The sequence below is a fragment of the Anomaloglossus baeobatrachus genome, chromosome 2 (assembly GCF_048569485.1).
Source record: "Anomaloglossus baeobatrachus isolate aAnoBae1 chromosome 2, aAnoBae1.hap1, whole genome shotgun sequence".
Classification (NCBI taxonomy): domain Eukaryota; kingdom Metazoa; phylum Chordata; class Amphibia; order Anura; family Aromobatidae; genus Anomaloglossus; species Anomaloglossus baeobatrachus.
This window is the reverse complement of record NC_134354.1, coordinates 84,631,390-84,649,265: the sequence shown is the minus strand read 5'-3', so window position 1 is coordinate 84,649,265 and position 17,876 is coordinate 84,631,390. Positions and strand designations below refer to the sequence as shown.

General features: G+C 41.0%; 1 protein-coding gene across 4 annotated transcripts in view; it reads right to left on the bottom strand.

Moving 5' to 3' along the window:
- CRYBG3 (crystallin beta-gamma domain containing 3) overlaps window positions 1-17,876 on the bottom strand; it is a 246,891-nt gene that overhangs the window by 69,238 nt on the left and 159,777 nt on the right. For all 4 annotated transcript variants that reach the window (XR_012750420.1, XR_012750421.1, XM_075335127.1 and 1 more), the window contains 4 exons: window positions 17,653-17,768; window positions 13,619-13,766; window positions 10,330-10,460; window positions 5,773-5,887 (listed from right to left, as the gene is read on the bottom strand). Coding sequence is in view for 2 of the 4 variants with exons in the window: in XM_075335127.1 (XP_075191242.1) it covers window positions 5,773-5,887; window positions 10,330-10,460; window positions 13,619-13,766; window positions 17,653-17,768 (510 nt within the window). In the remaining 2 variants the exon portion in view is untranslated. The remainder of the gene's footprint in view (window positions 1-5,772; window positions 5,888-10,329; window positions 10,461-13,618; window positions 13,767-17,652; window positions 17,769-17,876) is intronic.

Below are 17,876 nucleotides of genomic sequence, written 5' to 3'. Positions count from 1 at the left end.
ACAGTATCACTGTGCTTGATTTGCCAGAAAACTCACCTGACCTAAACCCCATAGAGAATCTATGGGGTATTGTCAAGAGGAAGATGAGAGACACCAGACCCAACAATGCAGATGAGCTGAAGGCTTCTATTAAAGCAACCTGGGCTTCCATAATACCTCAGCAGTGCCACAGGCTGATCACCTGCATGACACACCGCATCGATGCAGTAATTCATACAAAAGGAACCCTCACCAAGTATTGAGGCATTTACTGTACAGACTTTTCAGTAGGCGCCAACATTTCTGAGTTTAACATCATTTTTTCAGTTTGTCTCATATACTATTCTAATTTTCTGAGATAATGACTGTTGGGTTTTCATTGGCTGTAAGCCATAATCATCAACATTAACAGAAATAAACACTAGAAATAGATCCCTCTGTGTGTAATGGCTCTATATAATATATAGGAATAGATCCCTCTGTGTGTAATGACTCTATATAATATATAGGAATAGATCCCTCTGTGTGTAATGACTCTATAATATATAGGAATAGATCCCTCTGTGTGTAATGACTCTATATAATATATGCGTTTCCCTTTTGGTATTGAATTACTGAAATAAATTAACTTTTTAATGATATACTAATCTATTGAGATGCACTTGTACATGCAGCTAGCTAGCATTTCGCTATTTCTGCACATTAGTTGGTATGGTTGTAGCCTGTTACCTTCTAAATGCACAAGTCTGCATAGGAACTGAATATACAAAATGCTTAGATGTGAGTAACATATTAATATTACAAAATTTCCTAATTTTCTGCATTTTATGGGGCAATAAGTAAAATGGTTGTGAAGGTGTATATAGCCTGTACATTACCTGGTGAACGGGGTATATTCAAGACAGCATATGCTTTGCACGTTGCGACATTGCAAGCCGATGCTGCGATGTCGCACGCGATAGTCCCCGCCCCTGTCGCAGGTACGATATCTTGTGATAGCTGGCGTAGCGATAATTATCGCTACGCCAGCTTCACATGCACTCACCTGCCCTGCGACCGTCGCTCTGGCCGGCGACCCGCCTCCTTCCTAAGGGGGCGGGTCGTGCGGTGTCACAGCGTCGTCACACGGCAGGCGGCCAATGGCGGCGGAGGGGTGGAGATGAGCAGAACATCCCGCCCACCTCCGTCCTTCCGCATAGCCGCTGGCGGCAGGTAAGGAGATGTTCCTCGTTCCTGTGGCTTCTTACACAGCGATGTGTGCTGCCGCAGGAACGAGGAACTACATCGTACCTGTCGCGGCACCGGCATTATGGAAATGTTGGAGCCTGCACCGATGATACGATAACGACGCTTTTGCGCTCGTTCATCGTATCATCTAGGATTTACACACTACGACATCGCAAGTGACGCTGGATGTGCGTCACTTTCAATTTGACCCCACCGACATTGCACCTGCGATGTCGTAGTGTGCAAAGCCGCCCTAAGTCCACGTGCACATGCTGACTATTTGGTGAGATTTTTACCTCAGTATTTGTAGTCAAAACCAGGAGTGAGTGATAAATCCAGCAGTGGTGCCGTATTTATTATATTATACTTTTCCTCTGATTGTTCCACTAATGTTTTTCTCTACAAATAAAGAGGGAAAAAAACTCCCCAAATCCACAACGTGTGCACATGGCCTAAAATGCCCAAAAACCACACTACGTTCTTCTTGCCTCCTTGGCATTTTCAGGACCAAGACATAGGAGTCTGTTAATAATTAAAATGAAGCGCCGACAATATAAAAGTTTAATATGTACTACACTGTGAACTAGATGCAATTGTGCATTAAAGCACACAGGTTTACTAACGATAAAATACGGACTGCTTATTTTCTGGGTATAAAAAGGATATTCTGTTCTCGGTACACATGTTACAGCCTTATGTGGTCTTACTCCAATGACTTCTACTAACGTAGGAAGCACTGTCAATGGAGGGAATGGCAACTGACAATGTCAGCATTACTAAGGAATGTAGGCACAGTGTAGTATTGGTGTGGCTGAGACGTGTAGTGCCACCTAGTCTCCAAAGACATACTCATAGGGAACCTAGATTGTGAGCCCCAATGGGGACAGAGTTGTCATTGTATGTAAAGCACTGTGGAATTAACAGCGCTATATAAATGAATAAATATATATATATGCCTATGAGGCAGTCAAGCGTGGGTCAGGAGATGTGTGGCCAGTCCATACATTGCATTCTGTACTCAGATGTGTGATTCTTGTCTTAGTTTGGAGATTTAATTAGCTCACTGCTGTGACCTATGGGGCAGCACCACACCCTATTTAAACTCTTAGCAGTCCACTGAGAGTTGTCAGTTTTCCCTGTATACTGACCCTAGTTTGTTTCTAGTTTTTCTTGCTTTCAGACCATTGTTTGACATAATCTTATCCTTGTCTGATGATTCTGTCTTTGATTCTGTCCTGGTTGTGACCTCAGCTACCTCCTGCCCTTGTCACCACCGCTATTTTAGCCTGGTCCTTCAGCTCTTTTGTGATAACCCTTAAAATGTAGCAGAAAAACAAATAGGTTGCTCACACCAAAGGTGATGAATTGGTGAAGAGTAGTGGCCAAATCAAGGACATGTACTTTTTCCCCTCCAGTTTCCCTTCACTCAGCCATGTTTTTGTCAATCCACCTTGACAGGCGGCTGTGTGTATGCAAACAGGAATGTTCTACTCTCTCTGCACCTCCACCTAAGACATATAATATCAGATATATCTACTGACAGGGGCAGAACGATCGCGGTTGCAGGGACTGTGACTGGGCCCAGGGGTGCAGTGCACCCACCGGCTCCAGCCCCTGCTTCAGCTTGCTGTGTGTCTGAGGCCGCACATCCAGCTGAAATGCATCGTGGTGCAAAGGCTTGTCAGCTTTATATGGTGGTCTGAGCAAGCCCCAAGGAGGTATCTGTTTTTTGGTATTTTACACTTTATTATCCCCTTCATTATTTGTGGTCTTGGGTACCAGGGTTGCTAACTTGACTTTTTATTTTTTTCTCGACGACTTATCAAATAATCACAAATAAACAATATTTTTTTGCAAACACATTGCAGGATTATAAGTGATTCATGTCTACCGCCCATATTTCTGATATTAAGCCTGTAAACTGTACAATGATAATAATTACGGTCAAAATAATCTGTATAAGTTTAATCAGCCTCAAAAAAAATCAAGGATGTCTTAATATTTTTTCACGGACAAGGCAAAAAAATTGCCCTATTTTTAAGTACAATCCTGGAATTTTTGGAAGGTTGGCAAGCCAGTTGCTCATGTCTTCATTATGTCAACATAACCCAGTTATTGAATGGGGTGTATGTCTTTATCCGAAATATTAAAAAATGTAGCTGATGTCTTTTTTTAATCTGAGAAACTCCCCCTACAGAAGATATATGTCTGTCCTAGTCATCTGGTACTCATTTCTTCCTAAAGGTAAAATATAGAATATTTTGGGTTCATAGCATCAGGCAATGAAACATGTAGCAGAAAGTCTCAAAAAAGGATTAATCAGACCCTCCAAGTCATCAGTTGGAGCAAGTTTCTTTTTTGTTTTGGTAAAAAGGATGGCGGTGAAAGATTATATACTAGTCTTAATGAGCACTGTTTAGAAATAAGATGCACCAAATTCATTCAGAAGCACACAACACTTAAATATTTTGGCGCATCATATTAGTGGTGTACACCTCCATGCACCTCTCCAGAAATGTTACTCCATTCAGGAACCTGAGTAACATTTTTGACATAAGAAATATTGGCACTATTGATGAATTTGATGCGTGGCTGTACATCTGCCCCATCCTGCCCTGGCTCCTCCTTTGGCAAAGCTACTTGAAATTGGGGTGTAAACATCAAAAGTTACAAAATGTTTCATCAATTATGCAATATTTAAAAAAAAAAATGGGGAATTTTAAAACTACTTCACAATAGTTTTCTGGCAAAAATACTTAGAGGAGTCACCGCCTTTGGTTTGACTACCAGAAACTTAACAAGATAACTATAAAAAAAAACCTTTTGCCCTCTGCCCCTCATCTCTATAACCAGCTGTTGGGATCCCACTGGTTAACAAAGCTAGATCTTCGGGGGCCTTGTAACTAAAAGGGGTGGTTCACTAGTTAGTATTCATATGCACATCAACATTATGCTGAGAAACAACATACAAATACCTTGTGCTGCCAATAGTGCCTGTGAGCAGCGCTATTGTGCTCCACACAATAGCACTTCACGTGACCCCCCCGAGCTCTGTGACCTCTGATGTATGGTGATGTCACGTCAACTTCCAGTTGACCTGACGTCACCGTTGCCAGCCCCAGTCTTCCTCAGTGACTTGGCTGTGGGCGGTGTTTCATTGCTCAGCACAACCCAGCGTCACAGCCAAGCATCTCCATGCTCCCTCTTTCACTGCAGAGTGCCACAAGCAGAAGCGATGCTGGGCTATGATGAGCGGTCAAGCACCACCCACAGCCCAGTCACTCAGGAAGACTGGGGCCGGCCACGGATATGTCAGGTCAACTGGAAGTTGACATGACATTACTGGACATCAAAGGTCACGGAGCCTGGGGGATCACGCAGAGGGGATGAGTGGACCGCAATAGTGGCACTCACAGCCACTATTGACATCACAAGGTATTTGAGAGAAACCTTGTTTCTCAACATAATATCGACGTGCCTATGAAAACTAACTGATGAGCCAGCTCTTTAATCTTACAGAAAGAGATGATATATTGCACCTGAGGGCATTATGGCCCCGACTCAGAATTTTGGTAAAAAATTGTTTGAAATGTTGCGAAGTTTTTGACCAACTTGCAGTTTTTGAAATGAGGGTGTGGTTTATCTGGACCAATGTGTGGCAAGTGCTGCCAATAAACGCAATATAATTGATGCCATAAAAGTGGAGTATATTTCTTGCAGTGGCACCCGGCAGCTAAAGGATGCACCAAATTCACTCACTCCTCTTAATGAATGTGGTGCGTCTTACTCTAGCTCACTGCTCACTCAAATACAAAACACCCGTTTTGATAAATCAGGGCCACTGAGTATCTAATTATAACTTCCTTACTAAATAAAACCCCAATGGATTTTCAAAGTTTTGTTAAAGACATTCAGAAGTGTAAGCGGTCAGTGATTGTCTATTTAGGTGGCATTTTGGTTTGTCACCTCATTCATGAGTAACACATCTGACTTGTATGTACTGTACGTCAAAGACTAACAGAACTGTTTAAATTAAAAAAAAAGTGTATTCTTGGTTCAGGAGTTTTCAGTTGGCTGTTAATTGCCATTTATTAATGAATAGTTACCCTACTTTGTTTCTGCTGTTATTCCCTGCTGTTTTACCTGGCTTTTTTGATACTTGTTAATTTGGACAATTTTAACCTTCAGCTTGCCTGATGATTCAACTTCTGATTCCATTCTCCTCACCTAATCCCTTCTTCCTGATTTTCTCTAGTACTAGCCCTTGGCCTCGACTTGTAAATCCATTTTCCTCTGCCAGGTCACTTCAACCGCCAGCAGCTACTTAATGGACACAACCCAATGGTTCTTATCTTTAGTCCAGCTCACTGTATATGGGATTATAGAGTGAAGGCCAGGCTACCTCTGCGCCTGCTAAGCAGATTGGATTTCACAAAGTCTTTCCATGAAAACCCTACTACGTTCTTCTAAGTTTCGCAAATAGTTCAACTTTAAAGCACACAAACGCAGTCCTTATTACACTGATCATTCCAGAAAAAAAACAATACAAGATAAATTAATTCTCACCATTTTCAAGGGTCTCATAGATTTTAAGCCACTGTCTTGAATTTGGCAAAGTTTACAACCTTCTTCCAAGGGGGTGACTGTGCCACTATACTGAGGCTCTGTGTAGGCTAGCCATCTGTAGAGATAAGATGTATAATTATGTCTTACTAGAACACACCCCACAGCTCTATATAACTTAATTTTTATGTATCTACAATTAAAATAAAAATAGACAAAGAGCAATAAAAGACAATTAAAGCTGCCTACAATTACTCCCTTTATTGGATGGATTCTTGCTTTAGCTCACAAAGTCAAGGCATGATGTACATATAATCATCAAGTGTTAATGGCTTTATACCGTAATATATGATGAAACACAATACAGCCAGTTAGGAAGTTTCATGTAGGAATGATAGATTTGAAGGAAGATACATGTTCTTTTGATTTTCTATAATATATAGCCCAACCTGCTCTGAGATGTGTTTCTGTGCTAGCTTTAGGGAGGTTTGTGATGGCGGTTGGTTTACTGGTGGTTTTGTGTAAATTGAAGGAGTTGTCTCACCCTTTTGTAATAGGTGAGCAGTGCTCCATGATGTAAATATACTACGCCTTATGTGTATACTATTGAATAATATAAATGCATGTGTTAGTATTGAAGTGTTTTTAGAGAAGAACAGGTTTTGTATGTAATAAAGTTTGGACTATAGAGTAGGTTGCTATATTGTTCCACCTAGCATTGGGTTAGGATTGCGGTAAAACGAGTCTAGAAGAATAAGTTAGATAAGATAGGCAGTGAAAGGGAAGCGTGACAGTTGGCAGGGCAGATGACTAGACAAGGGAGTTACAAAGAATAGGCAGTTGAGAATGGGGTCAAAGTGAGAGTATGTGGCATCGATGCTAGGGCCAGTCAGGGAACCCCGAGGTAACCTGTGGAGGTCCGGAGCTTATGGCTCACCCCAGTGGGCTTAGAGAGTCGTCCGGCTAGACAATCTGTCGGGGCACAGAAATGGATGAATGTGTGCTGTATAAGGGGGAAGGAGGCACAGATCCCAAAGTATTGAGGATGAGGTCCAAGATAGCACAGGACAAAACGAGGAGTATTACACCACAGAGAGTGAAAGGAAGACCTATCTATCATAACAGTGTGAAGAATAAAAAGTAAACAAAACTGGTTGGCCAAGTGAACTCTGGTGTTGCATGTCTTACTAACCGACAGCATTCGCAACATTCATGGTGTTTACGGAAGCTAATATAAACTATATTTCACACTCCGTCCTCGTTCCTCAGGGAGTGAGGAACAGTGAGTAGTGATTGTAGTCTCTCTTCTATAGGGAGATCCCCAGTCCTGGGTCTTCTTCCTACCGACCGACTCTCAGTCATTGCGGTCAGTGGACAAGTTTTTTGCGCCTTTGGCCTAACAATTACATCTCCCTTGCGGATTCCAAAATCCGTAAGCTCCAGCATGGGGCTGTGGCCGGCGAAGCAGTACTGCTCTGAGTTCTGTAGATGGGCTAATAACACCTAGTGGAATGATCCTGCTCTTAGGAGTCATTTTTGTCAGGGTCTATCAGGTAGGCTTAGAGAATCACTGGCTCAGTATGCTACTCCGGAATTATTGGAGGCCACAATGGCTCTTGCTATAAGGGTAGATAGATGCCTCAGGAATAGACTTACAGTAGCCCCACCCCCCCTGTTGTTCTCCCCGTTGTTCCACCAGTGCACTTTAACAAACTCATTCAGTTTGGGGGGTCTCTACTCAGAATAGGTTGCTTGCGGTTCACCATGGGGACATGTTTTTACTGTGGTCTTAAGGGTCATTATATTCGGATTTGTCCATCTCTACCTCAAACAAGCAACATATTTTAAGAAGCAGCATCACCAGGGTTGTGTGGAGGGAGATAACCTGGGTGTGTATATTTACTCCATATTTACGTCTCAGTTCACCACAACCGCTGATTGATTTTTGGCACAAAATCTGAGACTATTGCTGTTTTTTGGAGCAGGAACCAACATGGTAGATTCTCGTTTTGTTTGGACCCATGGTCTTTCCTGTAGCAAGATCCAATCCCATACTGGCTATCGATCCTGCTCCTCTCAGCCAGAGAAGGAGTCCCAAATCTTGCATAATGTGAACTTGTGCATACGGACTCTTCAGAAGGAGCTCCTTTCCTTCTATGTCTTGGAGGGCTGCACACTCCCATTGTTTTGGGCCTTTCCTGGCTGATGAAACACAATCCTGTGATTGACTGGCAGTCCAGAGAAGTTATCAGTTGGAAGTTATCAGTTGGGGCAGTTTTTGTGAAACTGCTTGTGTATGACTATCTCTACCATCTTTATGAAATGTACACCCACTTTCCCATCCGAGGTGGCTAAGGTGCTTTTAGAAAGAAGGGGTGAAATTCTACCCTCGCTTCTGGTTTAAACTGGGCCTTGGTGTACCACCGGGATAGGCATTCGAAGGAGGGTGGTCGTTCCCACTGAGTGTCCTGTTCCTGATGGTAAAGTTTTGAAGACACGGAAGGATGCCTCTGTTGTCTGTACTTCAGGGGGGTTTCTATTCCCAACAAACGCATGGTTGGTAATAAATGTGTGAATGACTTTGTATGGGTGAGCACTAAACGGAGCTGGTGGCAGTGTTTTTGTGGGGCTCTGGGCTCTTGGTATATCGGCCCATATAGAGTACCAGCCATTATTAACCCTAAGGCCTTTCAGCTGACGCTACCCCCATTATTGAATGTCTATAAAGTTTTCCACATGTCGTCGCTGAGGAGATGTGTCATGTCTCAGGAGCCTACCGTATTTTTCGCTTTATAAGACGCACCTGATTATAAGACCCACCCCCAAATTTGGTGAAGGAAAAGAGAATTTCTTTTTTTTTAATGTTAAATGGGGTCCATCTTATAATGCCAGTGTCCGTCTAACAAATCATATAGGGTATATGTCCCTCATAGCCCCCCATCATAAAATTAGCCCCCCTTAATCTGGATATGGCCCCCTTATATTGAATATAGCCCCCTTGTGCTGGGACATGTCCCCCTGTGCTGCTCATGGCCCCTATAGATGGCACACCTCCCCTGTGTTTGATATGGCCCCCATACTGCTGCCCATGGCCACTATGGATGGCACATCTCCCCTGTGTTTGATATGGCCCCCATACTGCTGCCCATGGCCACTATAGATGGCACATCCCTGTGTTAGATATGCCCCCCATACTGCTACCCATAATAAAATAAAACACTCTTTCCTTACCTTCTCAGCGCTGTAATCCCTGTGTCTCCCTCCGTGGGGTTGAGCTCCGGCCTCCTCCACTTCCTGGTTCTTGCTGCCGGTCATGTGATTGGCACGGCAGAGTGATATCATCTCTGCGTGCCTTATCACAGACAGCAGCAGCAGGAGACCGGGAGATCAGAGCTGGAGGTAAGTAAAGCTTTTTTTATTTTACTATGGGCAGCAGTATGGGGGCCATATCTAACACAGGGGGGATCATGTGCGATCAAAGGGAGCACAGGCACATATAATATGCCCCGCTGCCCCAGCCCATCAGCGGCGGCTGTGCATATTATATGAGCGAGAGCAGGAGATCAACGCTGCGGCCCGCAGCTTTCACCTGCCCCCAGCACCGCTCCAGAGCGGACCCTGCAGTATATATATATACAAACGTGCGTCTGATAAAGCAAAAAATACGGTACTTTATTACCGATGCCTCCAGTTTACGTTTATGGTAACCTTGTACGTCAGGTGAAAACATAAGTGAATACAAGTGAGTCAGGGCATTCCCTCCGTATGTTGTATCTGGAAACATTCAGTCTTAAGGTTCTTGAGGCCCCTCGTAGAAAGGAGAGGACTCTTTCCTTATAGGTTGTTCCTTGTTAGTTAAATTTCAGGTGCAGCTAGTTTTTGACTACTCCCCTTTTAACAGTCACATGTCCCATCACCTGATACCGGTTACAGAACTGCATTCATTCTGAACTGACCACCCTGGAGAGAATAAGTCTTTGGAAGCTGTTAAAGCCATGTTGCCTGTAGCGCTGGTGTTTGCCTGAAGTAGGTTTGTTGTATATTGTTTGTATCTATGCCCTGTCTGTCTTCCTTCCTGTGTCTTATTACAGTATTGTTGAAGTCTAGTGCCCTCACCACCCTTGGCACTGGACAGGGTGAGTGGAGGAACAGTTAGTGACAAGGAACGTGACGGCGACAAGGGGAAGGCCTCGTTTAGGAATGTTAGGCGAGTTCATGGCTCAGACACAGGTTAGTTTCAGAAAATGACTCGTCCCTGCATCCTATAGCCAGGATCCTCCTCTCCCTTTCCGTTGTAACCTCTGTGTTGTGCGGGGCTATCCCTTGATCGAGTGTAACATTTATTCATGCAATTCCAGGAGGAACAACACATTTCATAGTTCTGAGAAAACATTTTCCAGCAGTCTATTTTGAAACACTTGATTTTGACGACAATATGTTTGTAATGGATATATGTTCTATTATTATTATTATTATTATGTTATAGAATATTTTACAGCTAAAGAAATGACAGCAAATAAGGAGGGTAATAATTAAAATATAGGAACATTCAACACTTACACTCCTGAGTTAACTTCTAAAGAACGGGGATGTTTGCCAACCAAATTTTCTAATGAGGGAACCTCTGTACGTATGTAAATAGAGTCAGACACGTCCTGCAGGGAGGATATTACCACCTCCGGAAGATAATCCTATGGTAAATAAAAAAAATAAAGGTTTGTGTTAGATTGTAATTGACCACATGTTACATAACATACAAAATAAAGCTTAATACATAGAGAAAATGAATAAAATAAGCCAATATAGAGATGGCTGAGGGAGAACAAAAAACAATTATTCAATGATGAAAGTGTTTTCTGTCTTGCCGATGATTCAATAAGACCGGAGAGCGTTATTTGGAGCAAATTAATGTGGTGGAACTATTAACTTGCACCACAAGGGTATTCTACTCACTTCCAAGCTCCACACCTCTGATTGTGATGATTAATTGTGCACATTTACATAGTGACATCGAGCCGAACCTCAGAAGAGGAAATTCATTGATGGAGGAATTCTTCTTTGAACTATCCTTCTTGGAAGGTGATATATTTGGCATTAGTAAGTGAGGAAGATATTAATGATCGGGGCTGGTTTATAGTCATGTATGTTTATTTATGTGGTTATTGAGATTATTGAAACGTGCACAGAGAGGAACATCCCAACAGGTGTCAACTTACTGTGGACCATCACACGTAAGCCCTGAAGACTCTACGTGGATTGACATTTCTCATTAGACCCCACAGTAGCTTGGCTTTACTAGTCTCAAACATTTACTGCGATATGTTTTCTGCCACTATATAGACAAAAATATGCTATTTCATAAAGGGGTTTTCTGAGACTTTAATATTGATGACCAGTATATAACAAAAGTGAGTACACCCTCACATTTTTCTAAATATTTTATTATATGTTTTCATGGGACAACACTAAAGATAGGACACTTTGGTACAATATAAAGTGGTCAGTGTCCAGTTTCTATAATAGTGTAAATTTGGTGCACTAATTGCTGACGGACAGAGCTGAAAGTCACCCACTCTCTGCTAACTTGGTGCCTCTCTGGTGGCCACATTGGTTTGGCAACCCTGGGAATCAGTTTTCTCCCTCCACTCATCCTTCATACTCCTCTTTTATTTTGTTAGCTTTTAATCAGATACTATTATGTCTAACGACAAATGCCTGTATCTAATGCATGAAGTAAGTATGTAGATCCCACAACTGGAAGACAAGCTCAAGGCTGAATATTATTCAGAGGGAAATCGTTTAACCTACATTTGGTTGTACATTAACCTTTCCTTTCATAGAGCCAATGGCTTAGTGTGCCCCTACTGGATCTGAGGGCCCAAACTGGGATGGTATGTCACTAGATTCCTTTAGGGAGACATAATGTAGATAATATTTCCTCTACTGTTTTGTTTGTCACTATCATGTCATTGATCAAATTCAATTCTAAAATAAACCATGGCACTTCTACCGTTAGTAGTGTGCAAGTCGGATCCAAACCCGTAATATGAAGTCAATGACACTTGGCACTCAAATGGTGTGAGGACAAACTCAAAATGTTTATAGTTGCAATCCAAGATTATAGATGTTTCGAACAAAAATAGACCATCATTTTTTTTTTTTATTCTTCTCCACATCCAAGAAAAACGGATGACACTGATCAATCTCTGATACAAACCGTATCATAGTCTGATTAGCATAATCAGACTAATTTTCTAGGATGGAAAAAACACAAACCGTTGATTCTAAACTTAAAGGGGTACTCCGATCTCCGAGATCCTATCCCAATATGTAGCAGGCGTAATAATGATAATATTATCAAATACCTACAATTAAAAATGTAGTATAGTTTTTCTGATATAGCCATGTCTCTTACCTCATGTGCAGGGCATTGCAGCTTAAGTGGTTACGACCACGAGCAACTAACTAACTGTCACTATATGAGCACACATAACCATGGATTGCTAAGCGGCAATGCCCTGCACATGAGGTAAGAGACATGGTTATTAGAGATGAGCGAATCTAAAAAGTAAAGTTCGGTGTTCGTACCAAATATGGTCTTTAGTAAAAACATCAGTGTCTGAGTTTGGCGTTCGGGTGCTTTACGTGTGCTGACCACTTGAGCGAGCAGCACTGTGCTCGGTTACGCTCAGTGCTCAGCTCAGTGAGAGCCGCTTGCAGTGTTTAAACAGCTTGCACTGGGGATAGCAACAGTATGATTGGATGTAGTGTGCACCAAACAAAAAGTTTGTAAAAAAAAACCTTGCACACCCGCCCCCATTAGTTATCTGTTTATGGCTGGCTGCATGTGTGCAGAGACCCGAACTGCCCAATTAGTGTCTTCCAATGGGGTTCAGGTCAAGTCCGGGTCCCAAACTGAACTTTATCTAAAGTCTGGCTGAACCCGCCGAACCGAACTTGATCGTGTCCACTCATTTCTAAGGGCTATATCAGGAGAACCATACTACATTTTCTTATTGGAAGTATTTGCTAATATTATTTGTTTTACACCTTCTGCAAATTGGGACAGGATAAAGAAAATAGAAAAGGGGTCCAGCACTCGAAAAAACTCATCTTTACTCCATACAAAGGATAAAAACTGTGAACATGAAGAAGACAGACATATACTGAGTCCGGTTTATGCCTTTCGAGGAAAAAAAACGCTTAATCACAACCTGGTTCTGGCATAACACACAATCCGGTTGAAAAACCTCTTTGACTTTATGATTAAGAGGTTGCTTCCTCGAAACACGTCACCCGGACTCGGTACATAACTGTCTTCTCCATGTTCACAGTTTTTACCCTTTATATGGAATAAAGATACGTTTTTTTGAGTGCTGGACACCTTTTCTATTTTCTTCGTACCATTGAAGGTTTTTGGCCCATGCAGGTGAGCTTGTTTCTATTTGTATAAGGATAGGATCTTGAGGATGGAAATAACCCTTTAAGGTCAAGGAGTACTTGTCTGTAGTTGACTAGATCTGTAATGTAGTTCTTCACCAAACGTTTATTTTTTGCCAACAGCTATCTTTTTCGAATCCCTCAAACATCAGCAGTCTTTTTGTAGTTTAGCAAGTAACTCCACCGGCGTCCACAGATATCACATGCTGGTAGACGTGTTGTCTGGTGCTAAGTAATGGGGTCTTTGTTTTTTTTACATTTTTTTCTTTAAGAAATGAATATTTAAAAAAAAAGCTGTCACACTTATTAGCCGTAGCCTACAGTAATTGATGCGCCAACAACAATACTATTTATACTGTGAATCTGGCGTGCTACGAGTGGTGTGCCTCCATACAATTACTGTACGTACCTTCACCACTCTCTTCACTGAACCAATGGTGATTTTATCTGGATTAGCGTTGGCTTCTGGAGGGTCCCATAAGTGTCGTAACACAGCTTCCCCTTCTTCAAGGACATGTGCTTGACCTTCGAAATGTGGTTTTTCATACAGAATCCAGCTGTGGTTGAGAAATAAAAACTGTAATAGGAGAACGCCGGCAGAGACACACAGACAAACTGCGGAAGTCAATTTACTACGGTATCATTATATCCATCTGGAAATGATTTTTACCTCAATATTAAAAGACATATGCATAATATATAAGTTAGACTGTATATGGGGCATAAACAGAAAATAAATACATAAACATATAAAGGAAAGTGAACAAAACCAAGCTAATAATCTAACAAATACAGGCAGTATTAAGGAAATGACAATGACCTGATAAGTTCTCTCACCATTAAATCATTCTCCACCTAAGAACTAAGGGGATTTTCTAGATCACTTTAATAATAACTTAATTATGGGAATGCCCTAGAGACTTTTGGGGATGATTAGGTGTATGATCGTGAATAGAAGATGAGTCTTCCTGAGATGAATTGGTATAACACAACCTAAACCAATATCGTAGAGGATTTTTGTTCTCGTCTTGGCAAACAGACAAAGATGACATTTATTTCCGATATACTTTTCCATCCAGAAAATGTTCCACAACAATGCTGATAATGTGCAAGTCAGCTATTAATGACTCTACCCTGGAGCTGAACGGTTGTCAGGCCTGAATGAAGTCATCTGCCTTCAAGGCTCCAGAGGATAAGAGGATATATTGCCGGAATCATTTATTTAACCACCTGTATGGCAGGATCAGTATTTATCCAGACATTACTCCTTTTACCTTATTCCTTCACAATATTTTAAAATTATAATACTTCCTAGATATGAATAGATAAAATAACAATGGTGTGTATTTTTAGGTCAGAGGGTACACTGATGAGCAAAAGGGTAACAATGTTTTGAACTTTTGACTTTCAGGCTCCATATCTCACCATCCACTACAGCTTTGAACATGAAACTACCTTCATTTTATAGACAATCATCTTGGCTATCTCATACATAAATTTCACTTTCAACTAATTAGCATATAATTAGCTATGCCGATTCTCGGCATGTCACTGTATTGTTACGTTTTGTTCTTAAAAACCTACATTTAATTTTTCTTATTTTGTTAGTATTTTTTTTAATACACCTTTGGCTTTCAACACTGCCTGAATCCTTCTGGGCATGCTCTCCATTGGAGTCAATTATGTCTTGACCGAAATCTGATCCCACGTCTCCTCTACCTGTTCCCAATGTTCCCAATGTTGGTGCATACTAGTCAACTCACTTGGGTATGTATACAGCTTTTTCTTCACCTCTTCAAGCTAAAAACATTGTTACCCTTTTGCTCATTAGTGATTCCTGTACATCCAATACGTTACCTTTTTGTTCCAAATTTCTCAACACATGTTTATAGTCAATTGTATTTTTTGGATAAAAAATTATAGGGTTTGGAGTCCTTGACGACATATAGGATAAAGAGCTCTAAGAGTTATATCGGTATACATAATTTATCACTTGTCCAGCAGATTTGGTTATATTTGTTAGATCGGTGTGGGATACCCATTTCTTTGCAGCCAAGAAGAGTTGAATTGGGCATATGGTTGCATATGAGCCCTTTTGCTTCAAATTAAGTTTAAATCCGTGCCATAGACTTTACATAAAAGGTACAAGGTGCAAGTACAGAGAGCTGCTCCGCCTGGACACCGTCTTGTGGCCAGAAAGGAGCATGGGACTTGATGAGAAATAACTGACACATCTGACTTAGGCTATGTTCACACAGAGCATCTTTTATTTTGTTTTTGGTGCATATATGAGGTCACAAAGATGCACCAAAATGCATGCATTTCCTTCTCCCAGTAAAGTCTATCAGATTTCTATTTTGCTGTCCAAACTGGGCATCTTGGCTGCGTTTTTAAAGATACAGCATGTCAATTTTTTTGCGTTTTTCCATCGTTTTTGAGCCCTTCCAGTCAATAGATTTGACTTAAAAAACGCATTGGTCAAAATGCGGTAAAAACGCGTCAATAACGCATGTGTTTTATGTGCATTTTTTTGGGACAAAACTGCTGCATCTTTGTGGTTAGAAAAGATGCACTGTGTGAACATAGCCTTAGCCAACCCTTCTCTGCAGCCATGACGTTCCCATCCAAAATGCACCCATTTACCTAAATGGATTCTCCTTATTAGTTTTCTATACTCTTCTCTGAAGTGTAATTCCAAGAGCTCTTATATAGGTTTCCAAATAGCAAACAAATTGTAAAGATTTCTCAAAAAATTCCAATGAATGAATGAATGAACCGCTTTTCTTGTTTCATGAAATTTGATCAACATATCATTTTATTATTTATTTTCCTTTTTGTAGATTCATTTCTAAAGCTATACATAAGGTAGGCTGGATCTCCTCCAATATATTTGCCCCATAACCTTCCGGTATTATCATTATAAAATTATCATTCATTCTACTAATACCGAATACACAAAAAGTAATACATCTTCCCGCCTGTGGTGGCGCTGTATATGACTGTATTTTAGGCATTTTTAGGTTAATAAAGGACGACACTATACAATACATAACAATATATTTCCAGGATTATACTAATAGTCTACACTGGCTTAAGAACCGAAATTAATGACCCATATTATACTTTTCTGCTCGCGAGGACAGACAGTCTGGCTTTTGCATGCATTTCTGTTTGTTTCTTCATTTTCTACGCTATTATTTTTCTCTCTTCTGTAAACAGTGCCAGAACCGAAAAATAAGCAATTTCCTCTCGAAAGCAAAGCCATAAATTCCCTGGAATACTTGCATGTAATAAACACATTCCAGACAATATTGGAAAAAGATGGAGTGGTCACCCAAAAGCCGGGCTATGAATACTTATGTTTAACACCCGTATTAAGTGCAGTAAGGAGCATCTCAAAGGGGAATGTCAGATATTTCACACATGTCAACCAGTTATCGCACTGGATATACGCTCACGGGAAAGGCTTAATTTTTCAACAGGAACAATATCGTCTTCAGCGAGGATTTCACATTTCAGAAATCATTTGTTACCAAGACATCAAGTGATGCTAAGTAGGGTAATTCTGCTCACAGCTGAATTCTGCTTGTTACACAATATATATTATATAAAAACTGCACGTCACAGTATAACCCCAATAGGGATATCAATTTGTCCAGTTAGGAAACAAAAGTGATTGTGAATCATTGTCACCAGCTTTGGTGCAATCGAAAGTGACAACCGTTGCGCTCAAGAGGCAACAGCAAGCCGGTTCTGTAGGCGGTGGCCACCGACAAGTTCACTCTCCATATCTTTCCTGACTGATTCGGCTTTAGTTTTGCATTTTGCTGGTGGAGTGGTAGGCGGAGAGGCTCAGGCAGGAACCGAAGTCCTACTCCAATGTACCAAAAGCTTATTAGACCCAAACCACAAATGCTGATTAAAGAACAGGAGGTGGATTTCTTCATTAAGGGCTCAATTACACTAGCATTGATACTCTCAAGCGAGAGAATCAGACCTATTATACATGCAAGAGTCGGAGTACAAGAAGAAGAGATTAATTTCTCCATCTTCTCCATTGCCTGCCTTGGCACTTGGATGACATCAGTGCAGTCCGATGTTTCACATGCACCCATAGACTTGTATGGGTGCACACTATCCGATATATGCTACCAATCGCAGCATGCAGCAATTTTTTCTCATGTCGAATCGGCATTATAAAAAAGGCTCTGGTAAGAACTGCCCTATAGTATTACATTGGATAATTCAATAAAACATCAGGTAGCACTTGTCCAATGTGTACCCAAGTGTGAGCAAAACCTAAAGGTATCTATTTAATCTATATAACTGCACCATTATGGCTATGATTGAATTTAACATGCAAAATTGTGATGACAGGTTATCTATATAGAAGGATCATGTAGTAATAATAATAATATGAAAAAGAAGAATCTTTTTTCTTACCATCCTCTGATGACTCGAATATTTACTCCATTAGGAAATGCCCAAGATGTTGCATCCAGAACGTCAGCTTTAAGCTCAACCTTGTTCTCCTGATCTATTATATCAGAAATTATCACCTGTATTTAGTAAAAGACACATCATGATTTGGCACATGGAGCATAATCCAACATAACTACGGAAAAATAGTTAATTTGTCAGTGTAAAGGACCTCGAGGGGGGTCTTG